Here is a 22,881-nt window from a genome sequence, read left to right as displayed (position 1 = left end):
AGTCAAGTCACAGTTTATCCTAATGGACTATGTCAAGTCACAGTTGATCTTCGTGAACCCAGTCAAATCACCACGGATCTAACAGAGCCTCGTCATGTCTCAGCCGAGCTCCCAGAGCCTTGTCACGTCTCAGCCGAACTCCCAGAACCTCGTCACGTCTCTCGTCACAAACTTCCAGAGCTCCTATCCTGTCAGGGCCATGGAGGCCGTCTATGAGCTCTCATTCGTTCCGGTCATGGCTATGGAGGCCATCCATCAACTCTCTGTCTGTCCTGTCATGGCCACAGAGGTCCTCCATGAACCCACCGCCTGCCCTGTCATGGCCACGGAGGCAAGCTTCAATCTCATCACAGCCACAGAGGCCGGTATTAACCTGTTTATGTTCTCTGTTTCAGTTCCACCTGACCAGACTTGCTCTCCTGTGCCATGGACTACACTGTGGTAGTTCTCTGCTCTGCCCTGGTGGGCTTCTGTCTCATCTGCTCAACTATGGTGGTCTTCTGCTCCGCCCTGGTGGGCTTCTGTCCCGTCTTCTCGGCTGTGGTGGTCCTCTGCTCCGCCCTGGTGGGCTTCTGTCCCATCTGCTTGGCTGTGGTGGTCCTCTGCTCCACTCTGGTGGGCTTCTGTCCCATCTGCTTGGCTGTGGTGGTCCTCTGCTCCACTCTGGTGGTCTTCTGTCCCATCTGCTTGGCTGTGGTGGTCCTCTGCTCCACTCTGGTGGTCTTCTGTCCCATCTGCTTGGCTGTGGTGGTCCTCTGCTCCGCTCTGGTGGGCTTCTGTCTCGTCACTCCCACGCTACCTGCTCTGCCCTGGCGGGCCCTTGTTCCCGAGTTAAGCCCACGGCGGGTCCCTGTTCCTGAGTTACACCTTGATCCTGAGTTAAACCCATGGTGGGCCCCTGTTTCCCATGTCAGGTCCAGGAAGGGCTCCTGATCACCATGTTAGGCCCAGGAAGAGCTCCAGTTCCGCCTGCTCTGCCCCGGTCCCCGGCCACTGCACTTCCACACGGACCTGGCCTTCCGTCCCTCCTCCTGTTCCACCTCCGCTCCACCGTCCTCCTAGATTATCTTGATCTTCTGGAAGCCGCTCCTTTGGGGATGGGGGCTGTGTCACGATCATTAGTTGTAGTGCTCATGATCTTCAGTTGAGGGCACTCCACTCAGGACTCATTCAGAACTCCATTTCCCATCCTGCCCCATTCCTGGAACTGATTGCACACAGACACCTGCGTCTGCACTCACACCTGCACCTCATTTCAGCTAATCCACACACACATATAAGCAGCACACTCACTCCACTAGATTGAAAAGTCTTGTTTAGCCCTGCCTACATTTCTGAGTGTTTGTTATCCCGATGTTTGACCTTTGGACTGTGTATTCCGTCTCTGATTCTCTACTGCCTGTCCCGATCTCTGCTTGTTTCTGGTTACGATTCTGGTTATCCCTGACACACCTGATGCCATTCCTGATCTCTGCCTGTCTGACCATTCTGTTTAATAAATGCTGCAATTGGATCCAAACGTCTCTGACTCTCTCTTCATAACAAGAAAACTGATATTTGTATACTACATAAAGTATACTTAAAAATATACTTGAAGTTTACATAAGTATACTTATTCAAATAAACTTGAAAAATACTACTTTTTTGGTAATGGTACTCAGAAACGCTGAGTAGTTTCACTTCAGAAGCACACCTTTGTATGCTTTTGTATACTCTCTCTGCGAGACTTCCGGGTTCATTAGCAGCTAAGGAAATAATGAGAAGAATAACAACCTGCAGTAAACACTAAAACTGTTTGCACTACAAACCTGTGTTAATTAAGATAATACATTAAAATAATATGGTAAGACACACCATTGTCAATATCAAACAGAAAATGAACTGTTTTGTATAGCTAAAAATAGCTGTACATAATAAATAATTATTAAAATAATGACGTCATTATAAAGAATAAAAATTAACTTTTTTTACAACTATATATAGTCTACTTTTTATCTCATAAATGGGCTTAGAACCATAGAACCGTGTGTTTCTTCAAGAAAGAATATAATCACAATGTTAAGAGGCATAGCAGGTTAAATCATAGCCTGTAATATGTAACTCACCATACACCGCAAGACTGAATGTCTTGCTCACACTGTTGCTCTGTAGTTTATAGAGTCCACAGTGTTGTTTTGTGATGTTTGTGATGGTCAGAGATCCGGTTTGATGATCCACTGTCAGTCTGTCTCTGAATCTCCCATCAGGACCATCATCATATATAGTAAAGCGTTCTGTAGTTACATTGATTTCAGCTATCAAAGTGTTTTTAGTTCCAAACCTCCACAGAATCAGATCATCATCCATTATTTCAGTAAATCCAGTTTCTAGAGTGACTGAATCTCCCTCCGTCACTGACACTGATGTCACTTCATCTGTTTCACCAAACATACCTAACAAAACAGAATCACAAAATAAGTGTTCACACTTGTAGTTTGGTTTTGCTTGTTTGTTTGTTTTTTTGTCCTGCTTCACTAAGAGTTCATGTTGGCATTATAACACCTAACCTAAATACAAAAATAAATAAAAATGTGATGTATGATTTTCATAAGCCTAATCTATATTTTTGCAATGGGACTTCAAAACATTGCTATGTGCTGTTTGCTAGGCTAAATGCACTCATACTAGTATCCGGATGTATGTGACTATATGGTATCTTTCTCAGATGGGATCTCACAAAGAGCTTAAAAAATGAGGAGTCAGAACAGCGGCAGGAATTCTTCCATTGCACACAGATGAAGAACAAAGGTCACACTATTTTTGGTAGATTTGGGAATTTTGGTCTAGTTTCTAATAGTTCACCAAGTAAGTACAGTAATCAATGTAAACAAGCAGTGCAAAACAATATTGTTATAACAAAATCAGGACTTTACAAAAACAATATTTTAAAATAAACAAGTAAGAGCAAGAAGCGGTGTCTTAAAATGAATATGATTATAACTCACCAACCAGATGCCACAAGCAGAACAAAACAAACATTTGAACCATTTTCAGATTACAGCACTTTAAATATGTGAACACTTCTGTGATGGACAGTTTGTGGACATCAGGAGAGTGTTAAAATGCGATATAGTGTTGCTCGTGATACTTCAACCAATAATCTATGACCACCACCCATCCATTGCACATGTACATGCTCTTCTTGCATGCATTGGTTGTAATTCTTAGAAATAATTATCTCACTCTCATAGAAGCAGACCTGATGTTGTATAACACTATCACTATCACTATATATATATATATATATATATATATATATATATATATAATGTTTTTTTTTTTTTTTTTTAAGAATGCATAAGCTGTTTGTCCAGCAAACAGATCAAACCACAACTCTGTAAAGATGCCAGTAAGAGTTTCACTTTGACTCACAATCTGAGCGGCACAAACATCACATGCATTCAAGTGGATATTATTCCTGTTTGGTCTGTGGTTCTCCTGTGCTTTGTTATATTATGCATTTCTGAATAACTAAAGATTCATTCAAATGCTCTGAATTTGCTTTGAAATGTGCTGCTCATGAATTTATCAACAGTTGTATGAACTGTAAATGCAGCATGCAGCTTCACTGAGAAAGACAAAGCATGTTCACAACAGATGTGAAAACAAGCCTGAATGTGTCCAACACACCCAAACCTGTTCAATACCCCACTGCAGCTAAACCACATTCTGTTTAAACAGACCCATAGAAAACCACAGCTCATGGTTTTGTTTTTCTAGCACAGAGAATGAACATTATACCGTGAATGCACTAGCTATGGTGAAGTGAAACTTCTGTGGTCTGCTTTATTTTCAAAAAATTTAAACCTGAGGAGTAGAAAACCTTTTTATTTCATGCCAGAAGCATGTGTCAGTTGGTAAAGAGTGTCTTTTATTTCCTCTTCTGTTGATACAAACCTCACAATCTGACTTCCTTTTCATGAAAACAGCGTTATAGACTCTATTTCACACAGCTGAGCATTATGAATAACGTTATGTATTTATTTCACGACACTAATACTTCCTGTTCTGATGCATATATGTATACATATATAGAGACGCTGCCTCAAAACAAAGACTATTATTGTCTGTCACGTTATAGATTTATATTATAAATGTAGCTTTAATCCAAACACAGAAAACAGTGTCATTAGCATTTACAAAAAAAAAAAAAAAAAAATTGGATGTAAAATATGCCATATTAAACATTTTTTTTAATCTGTTTGGCCAATTTTTTTATTGACAAAAAAATAAAACAACAATATTTTATTTAATAAAAAGAGCATACACATACATATATACATGCATATATATACAAATGTTGTCAATATACAAAATGTACTAACCAAGCAGAAATTAAAACAAAACAAAAAACAAAGAGGGGAGAAGTACTTCAAAATACATAAGTCAAAAGCAAAAAGGCTATATAAAAGAATCTAGCAGATCTGACGTCATTGCCTAGAAGAAGTGCAGCAGCTGCAGCAGCCACGCCCACCAGAGCAGTGACGACCAATCGGATCACAGCTTTAGCAGTATCACAACACTGGATGCGGACTAGACACTAGATGGCGCTCAGAAAGAACGGCATACAAAGTTTAAAAAGTGTCTGCCTTGGCAAAATGTGTTGCTGTTGCATTTTGCTTTTGATTGGCAGCACTGTTATACTACTGGCAAATATACATATTTATTTATTTATTTATTGTTAGCCCTTGAGTGTTGTTAGCCGTTAATTACCCCGAAAAGTGAAAATGGCAAAAATGGCACTGATGGCAAAAACAGGTTATGAACTGTTTTGGGCTTGATATGAAGAACATCAGTAGTTTTCAGAAATAACTGACTGATTTGACTATAAGCTCTTTATATTGGAGAATAGCACATACATAGGCTACAGTTTACTTGTGTAGGTCAGTATCTATCAAAACTCATCAATGCAAACATTTAGATTATCTCCTGGCTCAAATCTGAAAAATATTACTGAGACATTAAGATATTATAAACTTTAACATCATAGTTTTCTGTAAAGCTGCTTTGAAACAATTGCCATTGAAAAAAGCGCTATAGTAATAAATCTGACTTCACTCGAATTGACTGATATTTTATCACATACTGTTTTATCTGAGATAGTCGTGTATCTGTTAGATTCAGGATTTCATGGTAAAGTGGTTAGTTCATGCTAAAGTTGGACTGAGTTTCATATGAAATGGAAATGGAAAAAGGCATTTAACCACACGCTAATGACGCCTTAGCAGTGTCTGTGTTAAATGTCAACCGCAAACATTCAGCAATGTTCAAGCACAACTGTTTGTCCACCAGAAGATGTCATAAATCAGATGCAAAATGTTTTTTGTTTTTTTTTGAGGATTTTTTTAAAAAACATTCTTTAAGAGTCTATAAGAGTCAAGCATGAATATGTTCCAGTGTGCCAAAAGATTAAAGTTATTTGTTAAAATGTATTTCTATTACAGTTTTAAACTAGCTCAGATGAAAGACAGTCTCTGAGGTAGTCACAAAAGCTTCCTGTGAAAGTCACAAAGCGGGTCTGATACGTGTCTGATCATCTCCTCTGTTGATAGGTGCATATTCCACATGATCATCCTCTTTAACATACTGTAGAAAAACACAAGATAGCAATTTCAATTAACAAATTAAGAATTAATTCAATCTTGTGTATGTCTGTGACATCATGTTGTTTTCTAAAAGCATTGTCGCATGCAAGAGTCGCGGAAGAATGTACAGTATGTGAAACTCTGATGTCACAAGCTGACATAAGCACTGAAAATATTAACTAATGTAGATCTGTTACTCTTTAGTTAGACTGAAGAAAGGGTGTTGTATGTGTTATTAATCATGAGTCACGGTTTCACACATGCTGAATACTGATCTTATGACTTTTATACATATTTAATATGCTGCTGTTTTGCACTTTTGTTTCCGTCACACAAAAGTGCACACACTGTTGAAATGATACACCAGATACCCAACATAAATAAGTAATAAACTATCTTACCAGTTTCTGTGGCTTTCTTTTGTAGAATGTAGGCTCAATGTAAGTCACCTCATCTTCATTAGTCTCAACTGTTTCATAAAACAATAATAATAATTGATTAAAACAATATAGCATTTGTGTGTTGTTTATTGTGTTTTAAAGAAGACAATTAAATAGTGCTGCTTATTGTATATATATATATATATATATATATATATATATATATATATATATATATATATATATATATATGAAGAGTTCAGATGCAAAAGCCTCTAAATGCCATTTGAAATTTGCATCTAAAATTAGGATTTTTATCAAGCTCCTATGCTTAGGTTGAGTCATTTTACTTTAATGGCAATGTGCAGGTCCTTTGCCAGACTATTAAAGTGAAATAACTGAACATAAATATAGGAGCCTGATAAAAATCCCAATTTTAGATGAAAATTTCAGATGGCATTTAGAGGCTTTTGCATCTGAACTCTTCATATATATATATATATATATATATATATATATATATATATATATATATATATATATATATATATGTGTGTGTGTGTGTGTGTGTGTGTGTGTATGTATATGCCATAACTGCCATTGAAAATACTTTAACTAATCTTGCATTATCTCTGGAGTTTAGGTGCCTCAGTGGGGGTGGTGGGGGGGTTGGTTATTTTTGGAAAAATTTGGCAATGTTCACTTAAAACCTAAAGTCCATAATAAGCTCAGTTCAATAAGGGCTATGATAAATAAATAGTGTAATAGCCTAAAAAGTGTATAAAAAATTGTCCATTGTTTGGGAATGTTGTTATATCATGTGTGAGGAAAGTCGGTATGTTTGAGTCCAATGTGAGAACTTGAATTAGCATTTTCAAGAAAATGATATCCTCTCTGGGTCAAAATGGACGCAACACAACTTGAGGGTTAAAGGAACTACACTATTAAAATATAGTATTATTATTTGTTATAACACTTATTCATTTTACAAATCTTTTAGCCATTAATAGATTTAACGCTTACCTTCTTTGTCTGTTTGTCTACATTTCCTGCAAATACAAAAGATCCCGACTGCAGCAACAATCAGCAGAGATCCAGCAGCAGCAGCAGAAGAAGAGATCAGCACTGTTTTAGATGCTGAGTTTTTAATGATACAGAGAGACAGTCATTAGTGTGTTCTGCTGATAAGTGAACATCAGAGTTAGAAGCATTTTGCTGCCTTACATTAAAATACATTTTCAAAGTTTTTAGTTTATTCCAATTTTTACTGTGGCTCACAGTAAAATTATGTTGAATGTGTATTCATTTCAAGCTGACAGACAGCAAAGGGTGGTGATGTTCTATAGTTAGGCTTATAAATATTCAGATATGCATATAATTAATCAAAAAGATAGAGATGTAGCGCAAGAATTGTCAAGAAATGTTGGACATATCTTTTAGCAATGAAAACGGCTCCAGTCATTATAATCGACTAAAAAACAAACGTACACATAGTAAATAAATATATCAGCTCTGCTGTACCTGCACATGTGTGACAGTGCTGACTGATGTCCAGATGTTGAGTCTGGTTGCTGCAGAGTTTGCTGATGTCCAGATGTGTGGTCTGGTTTGTGATGGGATTGTTGATCACACAGCTGTAGCTGTTTTTCTCCTGATATTCCACCTCCAGAGGTAGAGAGAGACTGATGCTGAGATCAGACACACTGATGCTGGACAATAAACTGTTTCCTTTGTACCAGGAGAGAGTCACATGACTCATATTCACCACTGAACACACCAGTGAACAATTCTGCTCTGATGAAGATGATGAAGATGATGATGATGAACAGTTAGAAGAGTTTCTGCTGATGACAGGAACAGGCAGATGAGCTGAAAACATGAATTAAAAAGTCTGGATAAATCAATAGTCATATTTGTCATTTGATGTTCACAGTTTGTGAACTATAAAATTATTTTAAAATTCAGTATGTACATTTACATTTATTGAGGACAATGAGGACAAGACGCAATCAAAATCAAGAAAAGAGCAATGATAAATAATTGCTATAACAAGTCTCAGTTAGCAGTACACAGTACATGTAGCAAGGGCTTTTAAATAATATGATAAATAAAAATAAAACGAATAGAATAAAAAAGAATAGAGCAAGCTAGTGTAAGAGGTCTTTTTTTATTTTTATTAATTGTAAAAAAAAAGCTAGTTAGATTTTTTTAAAGAATAAAATTAGAATAGTGAGTGCTATAGAGAGTTTTAAACGATGCAAAATAATATATAAGGGCATTCAAAATGATCTCTGCTCACCATAGACAGAAACATGATATGTTTGTGATGATAGTTTTGCTCCACGCAGCTCTAGTTGATATTCTCCAGCGTGTTGAGTTGTGATGTTTGTGATGGTCAGAGATCCAGTCTGTCTGTCCAGCTTCAGTCTGTCTCTGAATCTCCCGTCAGGAACATCAAATGTGTAGAAGACTCCAACAGCTTTATTGATTTCAGCTATCAGAGATTTTTCAGCTCCATATTTCCACAGTATGTCATCATGTGCAGGTATTTCAGTAAGATCAGTGTTTAGAGTGACAGTATCTCCCTCCATCACTAACACTGTCTCACCAAACACACCTGGAGAATAAACAGATTTAACACAGATTAAGATTTCTGTTGTTTTGTTTGAAAACTGTATTAAAGAACAGCAGCAGAGACACACACTCATTTCATTGTTATGGTGTTTTATCAGCTGAGTAAAATACAAGAGTAAAGTTACACAAGTTCAAGCATGAAAATACACGTTTATTAATGCTGCTCACATTCAATACATTTCCTAATGGGATATTAGTACATTTTTAGATGGCTGGGGAAGAGTTGCAAAATGTCACTTTCAATGATCACTTAAAAAAACAAAAACAAAACATGTTTTAAAGTGATTTTTGTGCCTCTATTATTTTAATATGTTAAAAATTAAAAACACAAATACCTGAATCTTAACTGGATTAAAGTACTTTTGGACAGTAGCATTAGTTTATTGCAAGAATGAAGCTGTAAAATGTTTTCATAACTCACCAAACAGATGACAGAAGCACAACCAGAACAAAACAAATGTGTGAATCATTTTCTTTAAGTGTCTGAAGAAGTAATACTGTCCACAAAAACATTTTCCCTGCTAACAACATTACGTAACTGTTACGTAACTGCGACGTAATCTGGTGACCAAAGTTTCGGAGAAGGGTCTGGCTGCAGACCATGGGCGAGTGGAGCTCCACTCTCAAACCGGAAATACGTCACCTCCACTTGAAAACATCAAGATGGCGTCGCCGGGAGTACTTCAAACTTAAACTCAGGTAATTTTATCTCTGCATCGCTAAAATGGTGAACTGACGCTGTTGTAACGCGCAGTGTAAGAAAAACGCACAGGGCTTACGTGAAATTAGTAACATAAGAATACTAAACACTATGGATTTATAGATTTATATCGCGAGCAATGTTGATGTCTGGCCACTGATCATATATACACCACATATAGTAATTTATAGATCAATGTTTCTGTCCAATGTGTTTTTTTATTAAGTTATCAAGTTCAATTACAAACCTTTACCCCACATTTCAACAACTGAACACATATTATTAGTGTCGATACAGCCAAATAGAAAGAAAAAAGATGGAAAAAAATAACAAATAACAATAATCACACCATAAGATAAAACAGAATAAATAACGGAAAGAAAAAGAAAGATGTCTTAGGGTCTTATTCTAACAACAAAAACAAGTTCAAAGCATACAAGAGTTTCTGGGCGTTCCTGTCCATCCTGTAATGAAGAGACTTTGCAAATATCTTTAGTTCATTCTTCCATCCGCTGAAGTGAGGTTTAACCTTTAAAAACGTACTTATCTTACTTATCTACTTATCTATGAATCTAGTATTTGCACAAAGTAATTAAGTTATTTATCAAAAAGTCTAGGATCTTTTCCTTCAACAATACTCCAACCTTAACTGAGATCACAGTCAAAGGGTGTATTGATATCTGTTTGAAATGAAGCCAGTTTTGAAATTCCAGCCAAAAAGTCTGTACAGATTCACATTTCAAAAACATATGATCAACAGTTTCAATATCTTTCTCACAGAACCCGCATGAATTGTTCTCCCAATTAAATCTTTCTTGTAGGAAGTGATTAGATGGATAAATGTCCTTTAGAATTTTAAATGTTACTTCTTTGGCTTTAGGAAGAACTGGATAAGTAAATAAAGCTTCCTTATTTTCTTTGCCTCTTCTTCACTAAATTCTTGAAGAACATACTTTCATTTCAGTTGACTGGGGAAGTACAGTTTGGATAATACATTTCTGATAAACTTATTTGTTAATTGTTTGCTCTTTAAATTTTTACCTTTAGTACATGATGGATAGCATAGATGTAATTTAGTTTTTGGTGGCTTGTGGTAAAATAACATAGTGAATAATGAAAGGACACGATCGTTTTGTATGTGTATTCCTTTAGCATTTGTTGTATAATTTTAAAAAGGTCATATGAGGTGGTTGTTTTCATATTTAATTTTTCATTCACTTCCAGGGATAGGATTGGCATAGAAGATGCAGCACTCTTTACATTTTAAATGTATGTTGCCACCTTAGAAGTCAAGGTCTTTTTACATGTGACATTAACATATTTATTTTTTCTATTTTGTTGTTCTGTTATTCTATTGTTTTACTTTTTTTGTTTCAGATCAAATGTATATCAAGTGTTATCCATCCTCATAACACCTCCACAAATAGAGACTGAAACTTCTGAGCACCATCACCTTGTCTGCTATGGGACTGTCATAGGTGAATGATGCAGTACTATTCTGTGTTGAATTTACCTAACGTCAGCACACAGACATAGTATTGTTCCAGTTTTGCTGTGCTCATGTCTTCTTTGTGTCCCCAGCCCAGCAATCAGATGCATCAGAACAACAAAGCACAACTGTGGTGGACCAGGCACCTTCAGCAACAAGTAAATTGCTTTAACATTAATGATAATTAAATGTCAGTATTGTAATTAAACTTGACCCATCTGACGTAATTGTTCATGCCAGAGATTTAACAACACTGTCAGTCAGGAGCATATTTAACAGGAGCCACACTCAACTGGCTTGATGGTGACTTCAGTAAGTGTGGTCAACCCTCTTGTTTTTGTGGCTATAACAATTAGACTAAGTAATCTCACTCTCTTCCATTTCCTTAACATTACCCTTTTTTTTGTTGATACTGAACAGGTGCAGTGAAGATATTTAAAGAGACACTATCTAAAGTACAGAAAGCCGTACATAATCTCTAGGTGCAATCGCCTACAGTGCAGCCAGCTTCACAAAGACTGTGGGGCTGGTCACCAGGAAAATGGCCAACAAGGAGTGCTTTTGGGGTTTTACTCCTCAGATGACCACCCTGGCTACTGTAGCTGGGATTGCTTCACAGACAATGGAGGTCTTGAAGAGTAAAGTGTGCGTGCATGTGAACACATTGTGTTATTACAGTAACAATTATGGTCACTTGCAGTTCATGCGTTTTCAATGTAGTGTAAGATGTGTTAATTATTATTATTACTCAAAAACCATTAAAACTTCTAAATTGTGGAAGTTATTCTTCATTATTTTACTGTGGTTATTTTGTATATGTTGTTATTTTGATTAAAATACAAAATTCAACACACATAATTCTGGTTGAGGTATTATTTTAATAATTTATTTAATATTTCATTTATTTTTCACTGCTAAATATTAAAAACATAAGGTTGACTTTCTAAAATGTATGGAATGTTACATTGGCAGTTGTACACTGGTAAAACAAACATGAACAAATTGATGTCTGTAGTGCAAATTGCTGGGGGGGGGGGAGGTAAAAAAAAATGCTGTCTTGTCATAAACCGTAAAGGATTAGTATATATATATATATATTTTTTTTCTTCTACTAGGTAAAAGTAACAAAGATAAAAGTACAGAACATATTAACATTACGTACAAAGAGGTGACATAACTGGCAAAGCACCCTTTATACGTGTATATAACAAGTAATACAAAACGAAAGTTTGGTGGTAGTGACATATTTTCCCTCTTAAATGGAGCTCCACTCGCCCCCATGGAGGCGACGTAATTCTACGTAAAGTGTTACCCGGACCAACATGGCGGCCGCGTTATTATTGGAGGCGATGTAATTCTACGGAAAGTGTGGCCCGGTCCAACATGGCGGCGGCGTCCCTAGTGGAGGTGACGTATTTCCGCTCTTGAGTGGAGCTCCACTCGCCCATATGTCTGCAGCCAGACCCTCTTGTGACTTTCTTCTTCTCCTTCTCCTTCTCCTTCTTCTTCTTCTTTTTCTGAATTTTTATGGCGGTTGGCAAACCAGCTTATGGTGCATTACCGCCACCTAACAAACTGGAGTGTGGAGCTCAGACAAGCAAGGAAATGAAAAATAATAATAATAATAAAAAAATAAAAAAATAAAAAATAAATTATCCCGTATAACCCTATGTCTTTAATAAATTTAATAATGGCTCTATACTTCTTCCATTGCTCAAAATTACATTCCAAAAAGCTTTGTATATTGTAAGTGTTAATGTCCAATTTTTCCATTTCTTGAATAAGCAATATTCTTTCATTTTCGTACTGTTGACATGAAAATAAAATATGCTCTATTGTCTCTGATTCATCACGATTTCTACATTTACCTGTTGCATGCTTTCCTATTTTAAAAAGGGAATGATTTAGTCCAGAATGTCCAATTCTAAGACGTGAAATGATAATGTCTTCCTTCCTGTTCTTATATACACTTCTTCCATTTCCTACAAGTTGTTGGATGCTATTAAGATGTCTGCCCTTGCTATCAACATCCCATGCTTCTTGCCATTTACTATGAGTGACTTCTTTCACTTTAGCCTGAACCTCTTTTTTTACTAAGAGCCACTTGTATGTCAACATCTGCATGATTTAAAGCTTGCTTAGCTAGTTTGTCAGCCACTTCATTAGCCTCTACTCCCACATGAGCAGGGACCCACAGAAACATAATAAGACTAGTATTACTATTTCTCAATAAACTTGCTAGAATATCAAAAATAATATCTTGCCTAGTTGATTTTAGTCCACTTGCAAGGCTTGATCTTCTTCTTCTTCTTCTTCTTCTTCTTCTTTGTGCTTATTTGGCGGTTCGCATTCTTAAAAAGAGCATTACCGCCATCTACTGTGGGTAATAGATCATAGACAAAATACACTAGACTAGATCACCACTACCAGAACAATCAGGACTCATGCTTTCAATGTTGCTGCGTGTTCAGCTCCTCCATCTACGGCAAAGTCCATCTCATTCCAGAGAGGGATGCTGTAACAAAAAAAAAAAAAAAAAAAAAAAAATGTATACATTTATAACCCTTCTATATTCTATGGATCAAATTGGTTCTTCTTATAAACTTTATTATTAACCTACCCCCTTCTACTGAATTTAAAATTATCCTTAATGTTAATTGCTGATTACCTTCCATCTGCAGTTCTTCTCTTAGCTTACTTCTTTCCTCTGAATATTTATTACACCTAATTAGAACATGCTCCACTGTTTCTCGTATTCCACACCATTCACACAAACCTGTATGATGTTTCCCTATTATTTGCATTGTTGAATTAAGTCCTGTGTGTCCCAATCTTAATCTAGAAATAATAGTCTTTCTTCCTTTTTCCACTTGACTTCCTTCCTCTACCTACCACTGGTTGTATTGAATGTAAATGTCTACCCTTTTCCTCATTGTCCCAGTACATTTGCCAATTATTATTTATCTCCCTTTTAATTATTGATTTGATTTCTAATTTGCTATATTTAATTTCCATATCTATAGTTTCTTTTGCCATAGCCTGTTTTGCTAACTTGTCTGCTGCTTCATTTCCTGCTACTCCAGTATGTGCAGGAACCCATAAAAACTGAACTATCTTATTTTCCTGTTGCATCATGAACAATATCTGTAGGATTTCCAAAACAATATCTTGTCTAGTATCTGATTTCTGAGCTTCCAGGCACATCAAGGCCGAACTTGAATCTGAGCATATTAATGTTTTACTTAAACCCATTTCATTTATTTTATTAATTGCTACCATAATTGCTAGTAACTCTCCTGTAAACACAGATACATGATCTGATATTCTTTCCCCTCTCGCCACTTTCAATCTGGGTATGATGTACGCTACCCCCACCTGTTCCTTTTGTGGATCCTTAGATGCATCTGTGAAAACATGTACATATTGTTCATACTTACTCCCAATATACTCTTTTGTCATCTCTGCCTCCAACATCCTCCGATTTTTATCTTGCCTTGATTCCAATAATAATAAATCTACCTTGGGTTGAGGTAATATCTATAATGGTATTGTTTGTAATATTACTGCTGGAATAACACTGTACTCATTTAATTTCATATCCTGAACTAAATCCTTAATGATCCAACCAAAATTGTTAACTTTCCCCTTTCCCATGTTCCCAACATGTTTCAAGTATACCTTTTGTTGGATGACTATCCTTCTGCCCTTTTAGATTAACCCAGTATGCCAGTGTCAATTGCTTCCTTCTTAAGTGAATTGGCATCTCCCCCATCTCCACCTGTAATGCTGAAACAGGAGAGGAAGGGTAAGCTCCACAATATATTCTCAACGCTTGAGATTGAATTCGCTCTAACTTTCCTAACTGTGACTTAGCTGCTGTTCCGTATGCAATACAACCATAATCTAATATTGCTCTTATCATTGTTGAATAAATTGTTTTTAATGCCACTCTGTCAGCCCCCCATTCTCATCCTGAAATACACCTCATTACGTTTAATATCTTCTTACACTTTCCCTCCATCTTGTTTATATGTACACTCCATGTAGCTTTGGCATCAAACCACATAGCTAAAAATCTTATGTCTTTAACTTGTTCTATTTCTTTATTATATAACTTCATCTTTAAATCAATACTTGACCTTTTATTTGTAAAAAATATATATTTAGTTTTCTCCACTGAAAATTTAAAACCCCATTTATAAGACCATTTCTCAACACTTTTTAACACTGCTTGCATTTTATTAACAATATATTCTACATTCCTACCTCTAAGCCACAGCGCTCCATCATCCACGAACAGTGATTTATTTATATTCTTATCTATTGTTGCAAATACATCATTTATCATAATAATAAACAACAAAGGGCTTATGACACTACCCTGCGGAGTTCCATTCTCAATTATTCCTTTCCTTGATATATATTCCCCACTCTTTACTTTAATATTTCTTTCCATTAAAAACTCTTTAATCCAATTATATAATTTTCCGTCTATTGCAATTTGATCTAATTTGATCAATAAACCTTCCTTCCATAGCATATCATATGCTTTTTCTACGTCAAAGAAAACTGCTACTAGAGTTTCTTTATTTATCAAAGCTTTCCTTATATCTGAATCCAAATTAATAATTGAGTCCATTGTACTTTTTCCCTGTCTAAAACCATTTTGATATGGGGAAAAAAAATTATTCTTCTCCATATGATACATTAAACGTTCTGTAATCATTTTTTCCATTACTTTACCTAAATGTGCTGTTAACGCTATCGGTCTGTAGTTTAGTGGAATACTTGGATCTTTACCTGGTTTTCTAATAGGAATTATTACAGCTTCTTTCCAATTCTTAGGTAACGTCCCTTCTTCCCATACCCTGTTGTAAAACTCTAGAATGACTTTAAGAGATTCTTCACTTAACTTTTTTAACATTACATAACTAATTCCATCCTGTCCTGGAGTTGACGCTTTTGTATTTTTTAATGCCCTCTTCAATTCTGAATATGAAAAAGGCACATCTAGAATATTATTTGTTACTCTTTTTTTCCCTAAAATAAATGGATGTTCTTTTAATAACTTCTCCCTCATTTCCTTACATTCCTTCATCAAATTATTCGAATTATTTATTTTTGAAAATTATTTTCTAAACATTTCTGCTTTCTCCTCATCACTTAATGCTATTTCTTCTCCACTACTTAACACAGGCAAAAATGTGAAAGGAATATTGGCACAGTTTGGGAACTACTAAAGTTTGAAATAAGAAAATGTAGCATTCAGTTTGGAAAAAAGAACAGGTATTCAAGACATAATCAAAGATATTTCAAATTCAACTCAGTCACCTACCCACCCATCAAATAGTGATGATTTAGAAAATTTACAGAAAGAATTAGACTGTATTCATCAAGAAAAAGCCAGAGGCGCCTGGAAGAAGGTGAAAGGAACAGCAAATACTTTTCTAGTCTTGAGAAAAGAAATGCAGAAATAAACTTAATTAAAAATTTAAAAAATAACAGTACGGTTACTGAGGACCTAGGCATGATTTCTGAATTTGTCTCTAAATATTACACAGATATTTATTCTTTAGGAGAGGATCAAGACAATGCAATTCTTTTTAAAACAATTATAAGTCCAAAAACATTGTCTTTAGAAAGTAAAACAGAGTGTTCTCAAGACCTTTCTCTAAATGAAATTGAATTTTGTATTATAAGATAATGGCATCTATTTTTGCAAAACGTATGAAAGATGCATTAAATGAGATAATTGATGAAACTCAATGTGGATTCATGAAAGGTCGTCACATTTCCTCTAATATTCGTTCAGTTATTGATTTAGTGCAGTACAGTAATTTATTGAAAGTAATTTATTCCTTCAAATGTATTGCAGCCAGTGAAAGACTAATTAAAATATGGCAACTTGCTGATGATTTCTTAGTTTTAGTACTGAGGTGGCTTTGAATATAACTAATAATTTTTCACAATTCTCTGGAGTGAATTTAAATCTATCGACATGTGAGATCCTACAGCTCAAAAATAACCTATCCACTGGATGTAATATTCCTGTTAAAAGCGTGGTAAACTATTTGGGTATCAAAAACGCTAAAAATACTGATGCAATAGTCAACTCAATTCTTATACCTGTCATCGAAAAAATGCAAAAGAGGTATAATTCATGGTTGGCGAGAGATCTTTCGGTTGCACTTTATTTTACAGTACGTGTACTAACATGTACTTATAGTGTACTTACAGTGTATTTATCTAAGAAAGTTCTGGTAATACAAGGTTACTACATGGGGTAGGGTTAGGTGTAGGTTCAGGGTTAGTACCTAGTTATTATAATTACTATAATAAGTACATTGTATATACATGAGGAACAGGACTGTAAAATAAAGTGCTACCGATCTTTCTATTCAAGGAAGAATTTTATTAAGTAAAGCAGAAAGTCTTTCGAGAGCAGCATACCTCCTGTCTTCACTTAGTGCCCCGAAGGTTACAGTATATGCTCATAAATGGAATAAATTCTCTTTAATTTCATCTGGAGAAACAAGCCTCATAAAATAAAAAAGTGTCCTTATTAATAAACCCATCTGATGGTGGGTTATATATTGTTAATTTTACAATTTTCAACCAAATTAAAAAAAAAATGAATTGGATTAAATATAATATATTTAATTAAATTAAATATAATTGGATTCAAATCTTTTCAACATTGTCCCATATCATTTATTTGAAAAACTTTTTTTTTTTTTTTTTTTTTGTTGTTGCAGTGTCCTTCTATAACTGGCAGACTTCCCGTTGCTTTGGCCAATCACAAGCTTTACTTTACTGGTCACTTTTGTACAAACACAATTTTTCTCCTAGCAGGTGCTTTATATTGAACAATGTTAATATCCCTCATAATAACAAGTCATTGCATATGAAGCATCGAGTTCAGCTTAACGTATTAATTGTAAAAAAGGTTATTGACAAAAATGGGCAATTATGCACACCCTAATTTTATTACAAAATATGGCTTTTTTGTAAATGAACACACGTAAGTAGCAAGTACACCCGACAAAACAGAACTGAAAGGACAAGGCTTATGTACAAGGGATAATTGGGGAAACACAGGTGGATGGCATGACTAAATTAACAGGGACATGGAACACATGGGGAATAGAATAAACACACCTGGGAACTAATCAAACCAAATACGGAAGACAGAAACTGGGTCACAGGGGCAAAAACACACTAAATGAGTCCAGGTATGTAACAGTACTCCCCCCTCCCGGTAGGTGCGTCCTTGCACCATAGAAAACAACAGAGGGAGGCGTGGGTGGGAACTTGGGAGGAGGTTCCGGTGGAGGACAGACTCCCAGGAGGGGGCCAGCAGACAGGGACCACGAAGGAAGGAGCCAGGGATAACACGATGGAGGGAGGAGCCAGGGAGGAGACAGGAGCAGGAGGAGCCAGATTGTCCACCAGAGACCATCCAGGACGGAGATCCAAGGTGGAGTCGACGGCGGGAGGAGCCATGGTGAAGGAGGGGTCGACGACACCAGTGGGCCGACAGGCGGAGACTGCACTGGTGGGTGAGGAGCCCAAGATGGAGCTGTACAGCCGCAGAGCCAGGGTGACGTCGAGGATCCAGAGGGCCTAGGTGGAGCAGAAGGCTCAGGCGACCAAGGCAGAGGCGGGGTCCTGGAAGACCGCTGTGGAGCCGGAGCGACTGAGGATGGAGGAGAACCAGAGGGAAGGAGGAGCCTGACAGAGCCGGAGGGATGGAGTGACGAGGTGGAACCAGAGGAGTGGAGTCCCGAGGTGGCGGATGGTCGATGACTGACCAAGGTGGAGCCGGAGGGACGAGGGAGCCCGGTGGAGCAGGTGGGATGCCAGGCCACGGTGGAGACGAGGGAGCTAAGAGCCAAGGCGGAGCCGCTGGGTCGAAGGACCGAGGAGGAGTCCAGGGCTCAGAGTCTGGAGGCGGAGACAGGGCCTTAACGTGCCAAGGCGGAGCTGGAGACTGGCAGTCTAGCGGTGAACCATTGCGCCAAGATGGCGCGGACTGGGGGCGAGCTGCGGGACTGACTGGCACCAGCAGGGATAACGAGGAACTGGCTGGTCTAGGAGGAGTAGAGAGAGGAAGGATGGGAGGAAAGACAGGAGGATCAGGGCTGGATGGAACCAGCGACAGTGGAGCAGAGGGACTGGCAGGTTTGGGAGGAGGTGGGAGAGGGAGGCTGGGAGGGAATACAGGAGAAACAGAAACTTCAGAGCTGGGCGGAACCAGTGGAGACACAGAGGATTCAGAGCTGGGCTTAACCAGCGGAGAAACAGAATTCCGGGCTGGGCGGAACCAGCAGAGAAACGGAAAACTCAGGGCTGGGCGGAACCAGTGGAGAAACAGGAAAATTAGGGATTACCTCCATAGACCAGTCCATCAGATCCAGAAGTTGCTCCATATTACCCGAGACCGGATATAGCTCACCCTCAGTCGTGGATGTGTGGGCAGGGCTTTCCTCCACGCCCTCGATCTCCACTAAGACTCCCACGATGCACGGTGTTGCCGGCTCACACACCTGGTCAGTCGCGCTCTCGAGATCCTGCTCCTTGTCACTGGATGGCTCGGGCTCTGCGGCTGAGGTGGGCTCTGGCTCCGTGTGGCGGGATGGTGGCTGGCCTCTGGGTCGGGAGTGGGACTGGCGAGATCCTCCATGGGGCAGACGGTGAGAGGTGACCCATTTCTCGCCAGAGTCCACTCCACGAATGCGGCAAATTCCTCCCGAGGACCATCTTCGGGTGACAACGCTGTTTCTTATACCCAACGCTAGTCTGGGTAGCATTCGCTAGCAGAAGAAACCATCTGGTGTGGTCCTCGAGAGAACGTCCTTCCTGCTCCAGCAGGAGGAGGAGGAATTCGGGGCTATAGAGGGGATCCATTGACACACTACGGAAAGAAAAGACTGTGAAAAAACGGAAAACAAAACGGAGGGGAAACACGCAATTGTAAACTTTGTGGGTCGGGTCTTCTGTTACGGTTTTGCTGCCGGAAGGAACACGGAGCCGAGGATAAATGAAATAAGGCTTTTATTATATCCAACACAGGGGATATCCAACATGGAGCACAGAGGTAGACGCACGTAAGTAGCAAGTAGACCCGACAAAACAGAACTGAAAGGACAAGGCTTATGTACAAGGGATAATTGGGGAAACACAGGTGGATGGCATGACTAAATTAACAGGGACATGGAACACATGGGGAATAGAATAGACACACCTGGGAACTAATCAAACCAAATACGGAAGACAGAAACGGGGTCACAGGGGCAAAAACACACTAAATGAGTCCAGGTATGTAACATAAACGTGATTGGACTAGTTTTGAGAAGCAAGTGGGAAGGAGCATGTGCTGGAGATGTACTTATAATCACAGGAGCGTTTTTACTGACGAGATGCGCATGAAAATCACATTCATTTTTTTGCACAGACCTAACATCTAGTTAACAAAGCTAAACAGCGTTGCCCTTTGTGTAGTAAGTTACAGAAACTGTTAAACGCACCAACTTAAACAATAAAATACCCTTACCGTTTGTGGTCCACAACGCCTTCTCCAGATAAAGAGGGAACTGCTCCATCTTTCAAGAATAATCTTTGTGCGAATCCGGCATTTAACTGATTGAGATTGAGGAAGATCGCTGTCCTCAGCAAAATGTGCTGCACATAGTTTTACATGTGGATTATAATTTTCAGGAACCGAGTTAAACATAAAATTAACCATTAATCTCCAAGTACAGCGTCCCTGGGAAGCCCAAACAAAGATGATTGGACTCCAAGATGAAAATAACAGCGTTTCAACGACATGGCGAAAAAACAACTCTTCCTTTTCTCCATCGGAGCGCAAAAAGACCACGCCACCTTTTTTGTGTATTCATGTGGGTGGAGGTTAGTCAAAAAACTGTTTTAGTGACGTCATTACTGCAGGAACTAGAGGGCTGTAGTCCAAACGGGTCATTTTTTGTAGGCGAATTCTGTTAAATAAAATATCTCGCTTGGCATTGAACTTTGAGCTTTTAATTTTACAGATATTATTTATACTCTAACAACAACATTACACAATAACTAAAGTTTAAAACATGGGATCACGAAGAAGGGGACCTTTAAACCTCACTTATATCTTGGCGCATACATCTGGATGTTACCATATAAATGTAATTTCTTGAAAAAGTTAAAGAAGTACTTTACAAAATTATTGACAGATGTTATCCTGTATATGCAGTTGTTAGCAGATATATTCAGTGTTTGTGATAAGTGTTGTAAGTGATAAGTGATACCTTTTGTAATGTATCTGTTGAAGATACTGAACATTTATTTTTCTATTGCCCTTTTTCTATTTCATTTTGGGTTGACTTAAAAAAAAAAAAAAAAAAAAAAAAAAAAATATATATATATATATATATATATATATATATATATATATATATATAATGCAATTTCTAAAGCTTTTAAAATTTATGTAATGCATTTTTTTATCCTTTTTTTCTTATTATTTATATTGTCTTTTTTATATGTATGTTTGTATTCAATTATAATTTGTGTTGTTGCTGCAGTTATGTTTTGCATGCTTTGAGATGTGCAATGTTTCCCTGTTCACATTAAGTCTTTGTGTTATAGAACTGAATAAAAGAAAATAAAAAAAGTAGAAATAAATGGAAGGGGCTCATTGGGGACCCATCCAAGATGGCGGCCGCGCTGATACGTCTGTTTCTATCGCGTAACGTGGCAGTCACGTGGCTTCGATACGTGCCGTGCCGGTGTCATGAGAAATCGAGTCCGCCCGAGAAATCGAGTCCGCTTAGGACCCCGAGTGATCCCATTGGCTCAACGAACAATTAATGGGTATTATTTTTTAGCGCCTGATTACAATTCCTGCTAAATAGCGTTTTTATTTTTGTCGTTTGAACTTTGCTATAATTACCATTTATGTACTTTAAATTACATGTTTCATATGCTAGTATATAGCCGACGCGCTTTAGGTTGTGAAATCAAACATTTCTCGTTTTTTTTTTTTTTTTTTTTTTTGTTACTCGCGTATCAGCATAGCATACAGCTACTCGATGTGTGTGTGTAAATTTATATTGTTAATCTAAATGATATAATATCGCAATTGCTTGTGCAGAACCGTGTTATTGTTGTATTATATACAGATATATTATTATTTTATGTAAAATGAATGTTATATTAATTTTACATGAAGTATGTCAGTATGCCTATTATATTTATACCATTAAGTATAGTAAGTGAATAATGGTTGTTTGTGCACTGAAAGTAACTAAAAATACAGCTAGATAGTTTATATAGATAGCAATAATTGCTATATAATTATAATTTGCAATTATAATATAATGATTCTACTGTTTTTGTTTTTACATATAAATGTTCAAGCAATATATACACTATCTATGTAAGACATTTATACATTTTTCAAAATGCATAACATTTTCAAATAATTTTTACAGAAAGACATACTATTGTGTCTATGTGGTCAAAAACACCCTCACTGTTTTAATAGTTGGTGTTAAATGCATTAGTCGTCATACATACAGCAAGCAAGCCAAAGGCAACAGGGGTTAATTAAGAAAAAACTGTAAGATGTCGATACTGGAGTAAAAAAAACCTTTGGAGAAACCAGACTAACCAAAAACACTGGGGACCAGTTCTCCTCTGTATATTCAGTCTGAACATTTGGTACAATATCATTGGTAGTTAACAGTGTTACTGCATTGATTCAGCTGTAAGGTTAGAGGTTAAATGTGCCATGTACAGGCAGCAACATTGTTTTCTCTGTGGCCCAGGTGAGGCATGCAGTGGGAGTGAAGAGTGCTAAGGTGCAGTCATCCATTCATAAATTCTTGCTGTTTTGCTGAAACTGGAAACAGTTCATCCTATGTGAAGTCCATTGTGGAAGATTGGGGAATCCTCAGTCTCAACGTAACTCGAGAGCGTCTGGGACAGAGCTTCTGTGGTAAAGAAAAATATAAAAATTGTTTAGGAACTGTAATATAATAACAATTTTTTTCCTCTCTGCCT

At 37.4% G+C, this 22,881-nt stretch overlaps 2 protein-coding genes across 2 annotated transcripts in view; both read right to left on the bottom strand.

Moving 5' to 3' along the window:
* Nucleotides 1–22,881, bottom strand: part of LOC127988019 (natural killer cell receptor 2B4) — a 143,547-nt gene that overhangs the window by 17,014 nt on the left and 103,652 nt on the right. The window lies entirely within an intron of this gene.
* On the bottom strand, nucleotides 4,246–9,176 carry LOC127987086 (SLAM family member 9-like). The gene is made up of 6 exons (XM_052589380.1): nucleotides 9,060–9,176; nucleotides 8,304–8,621; nucleotides 7,526–7,873; nucleotides 7,028–7,141; nucleotides 6,026–6,093; nucleotides 4,246–5,625 (listed from the first exon to the last, which is right to left on the bottom strand). Exons 1-6 carry the CDS (start codon nucleotides 9,106–9,108, stop codon nucleotides 5,545–5,547), a joined length of 978 nt encoding a protein of 325 aa, XP_052445340.1. The 5' UTR covers nucleotides 9,109–9,176; the 3' UTR covers nucleotides 4,246–5,544.

This window comes from Carassius gibelio, chromosome B22 (genome assembly GCF_023724105.1).
Source record: "Carassius gibelio isolate Cgi1373 ecotype wild population from Czech Republic chromosome B22, carGib1.2-hapl.c, whole genome shotgun sequence".
NCBI classification, from domain to species: Eukaryota; Metazoa; Chordata; class Actinopteri; order Cypriniformes; family Cyprinidae; genus Carassius; species Carassius gibelio.
The sequence above is the reverse complement of the archived record's forward strand: the minus strand, read 5'-3'. Positions and strand labels throughout refer to the sequence as shown.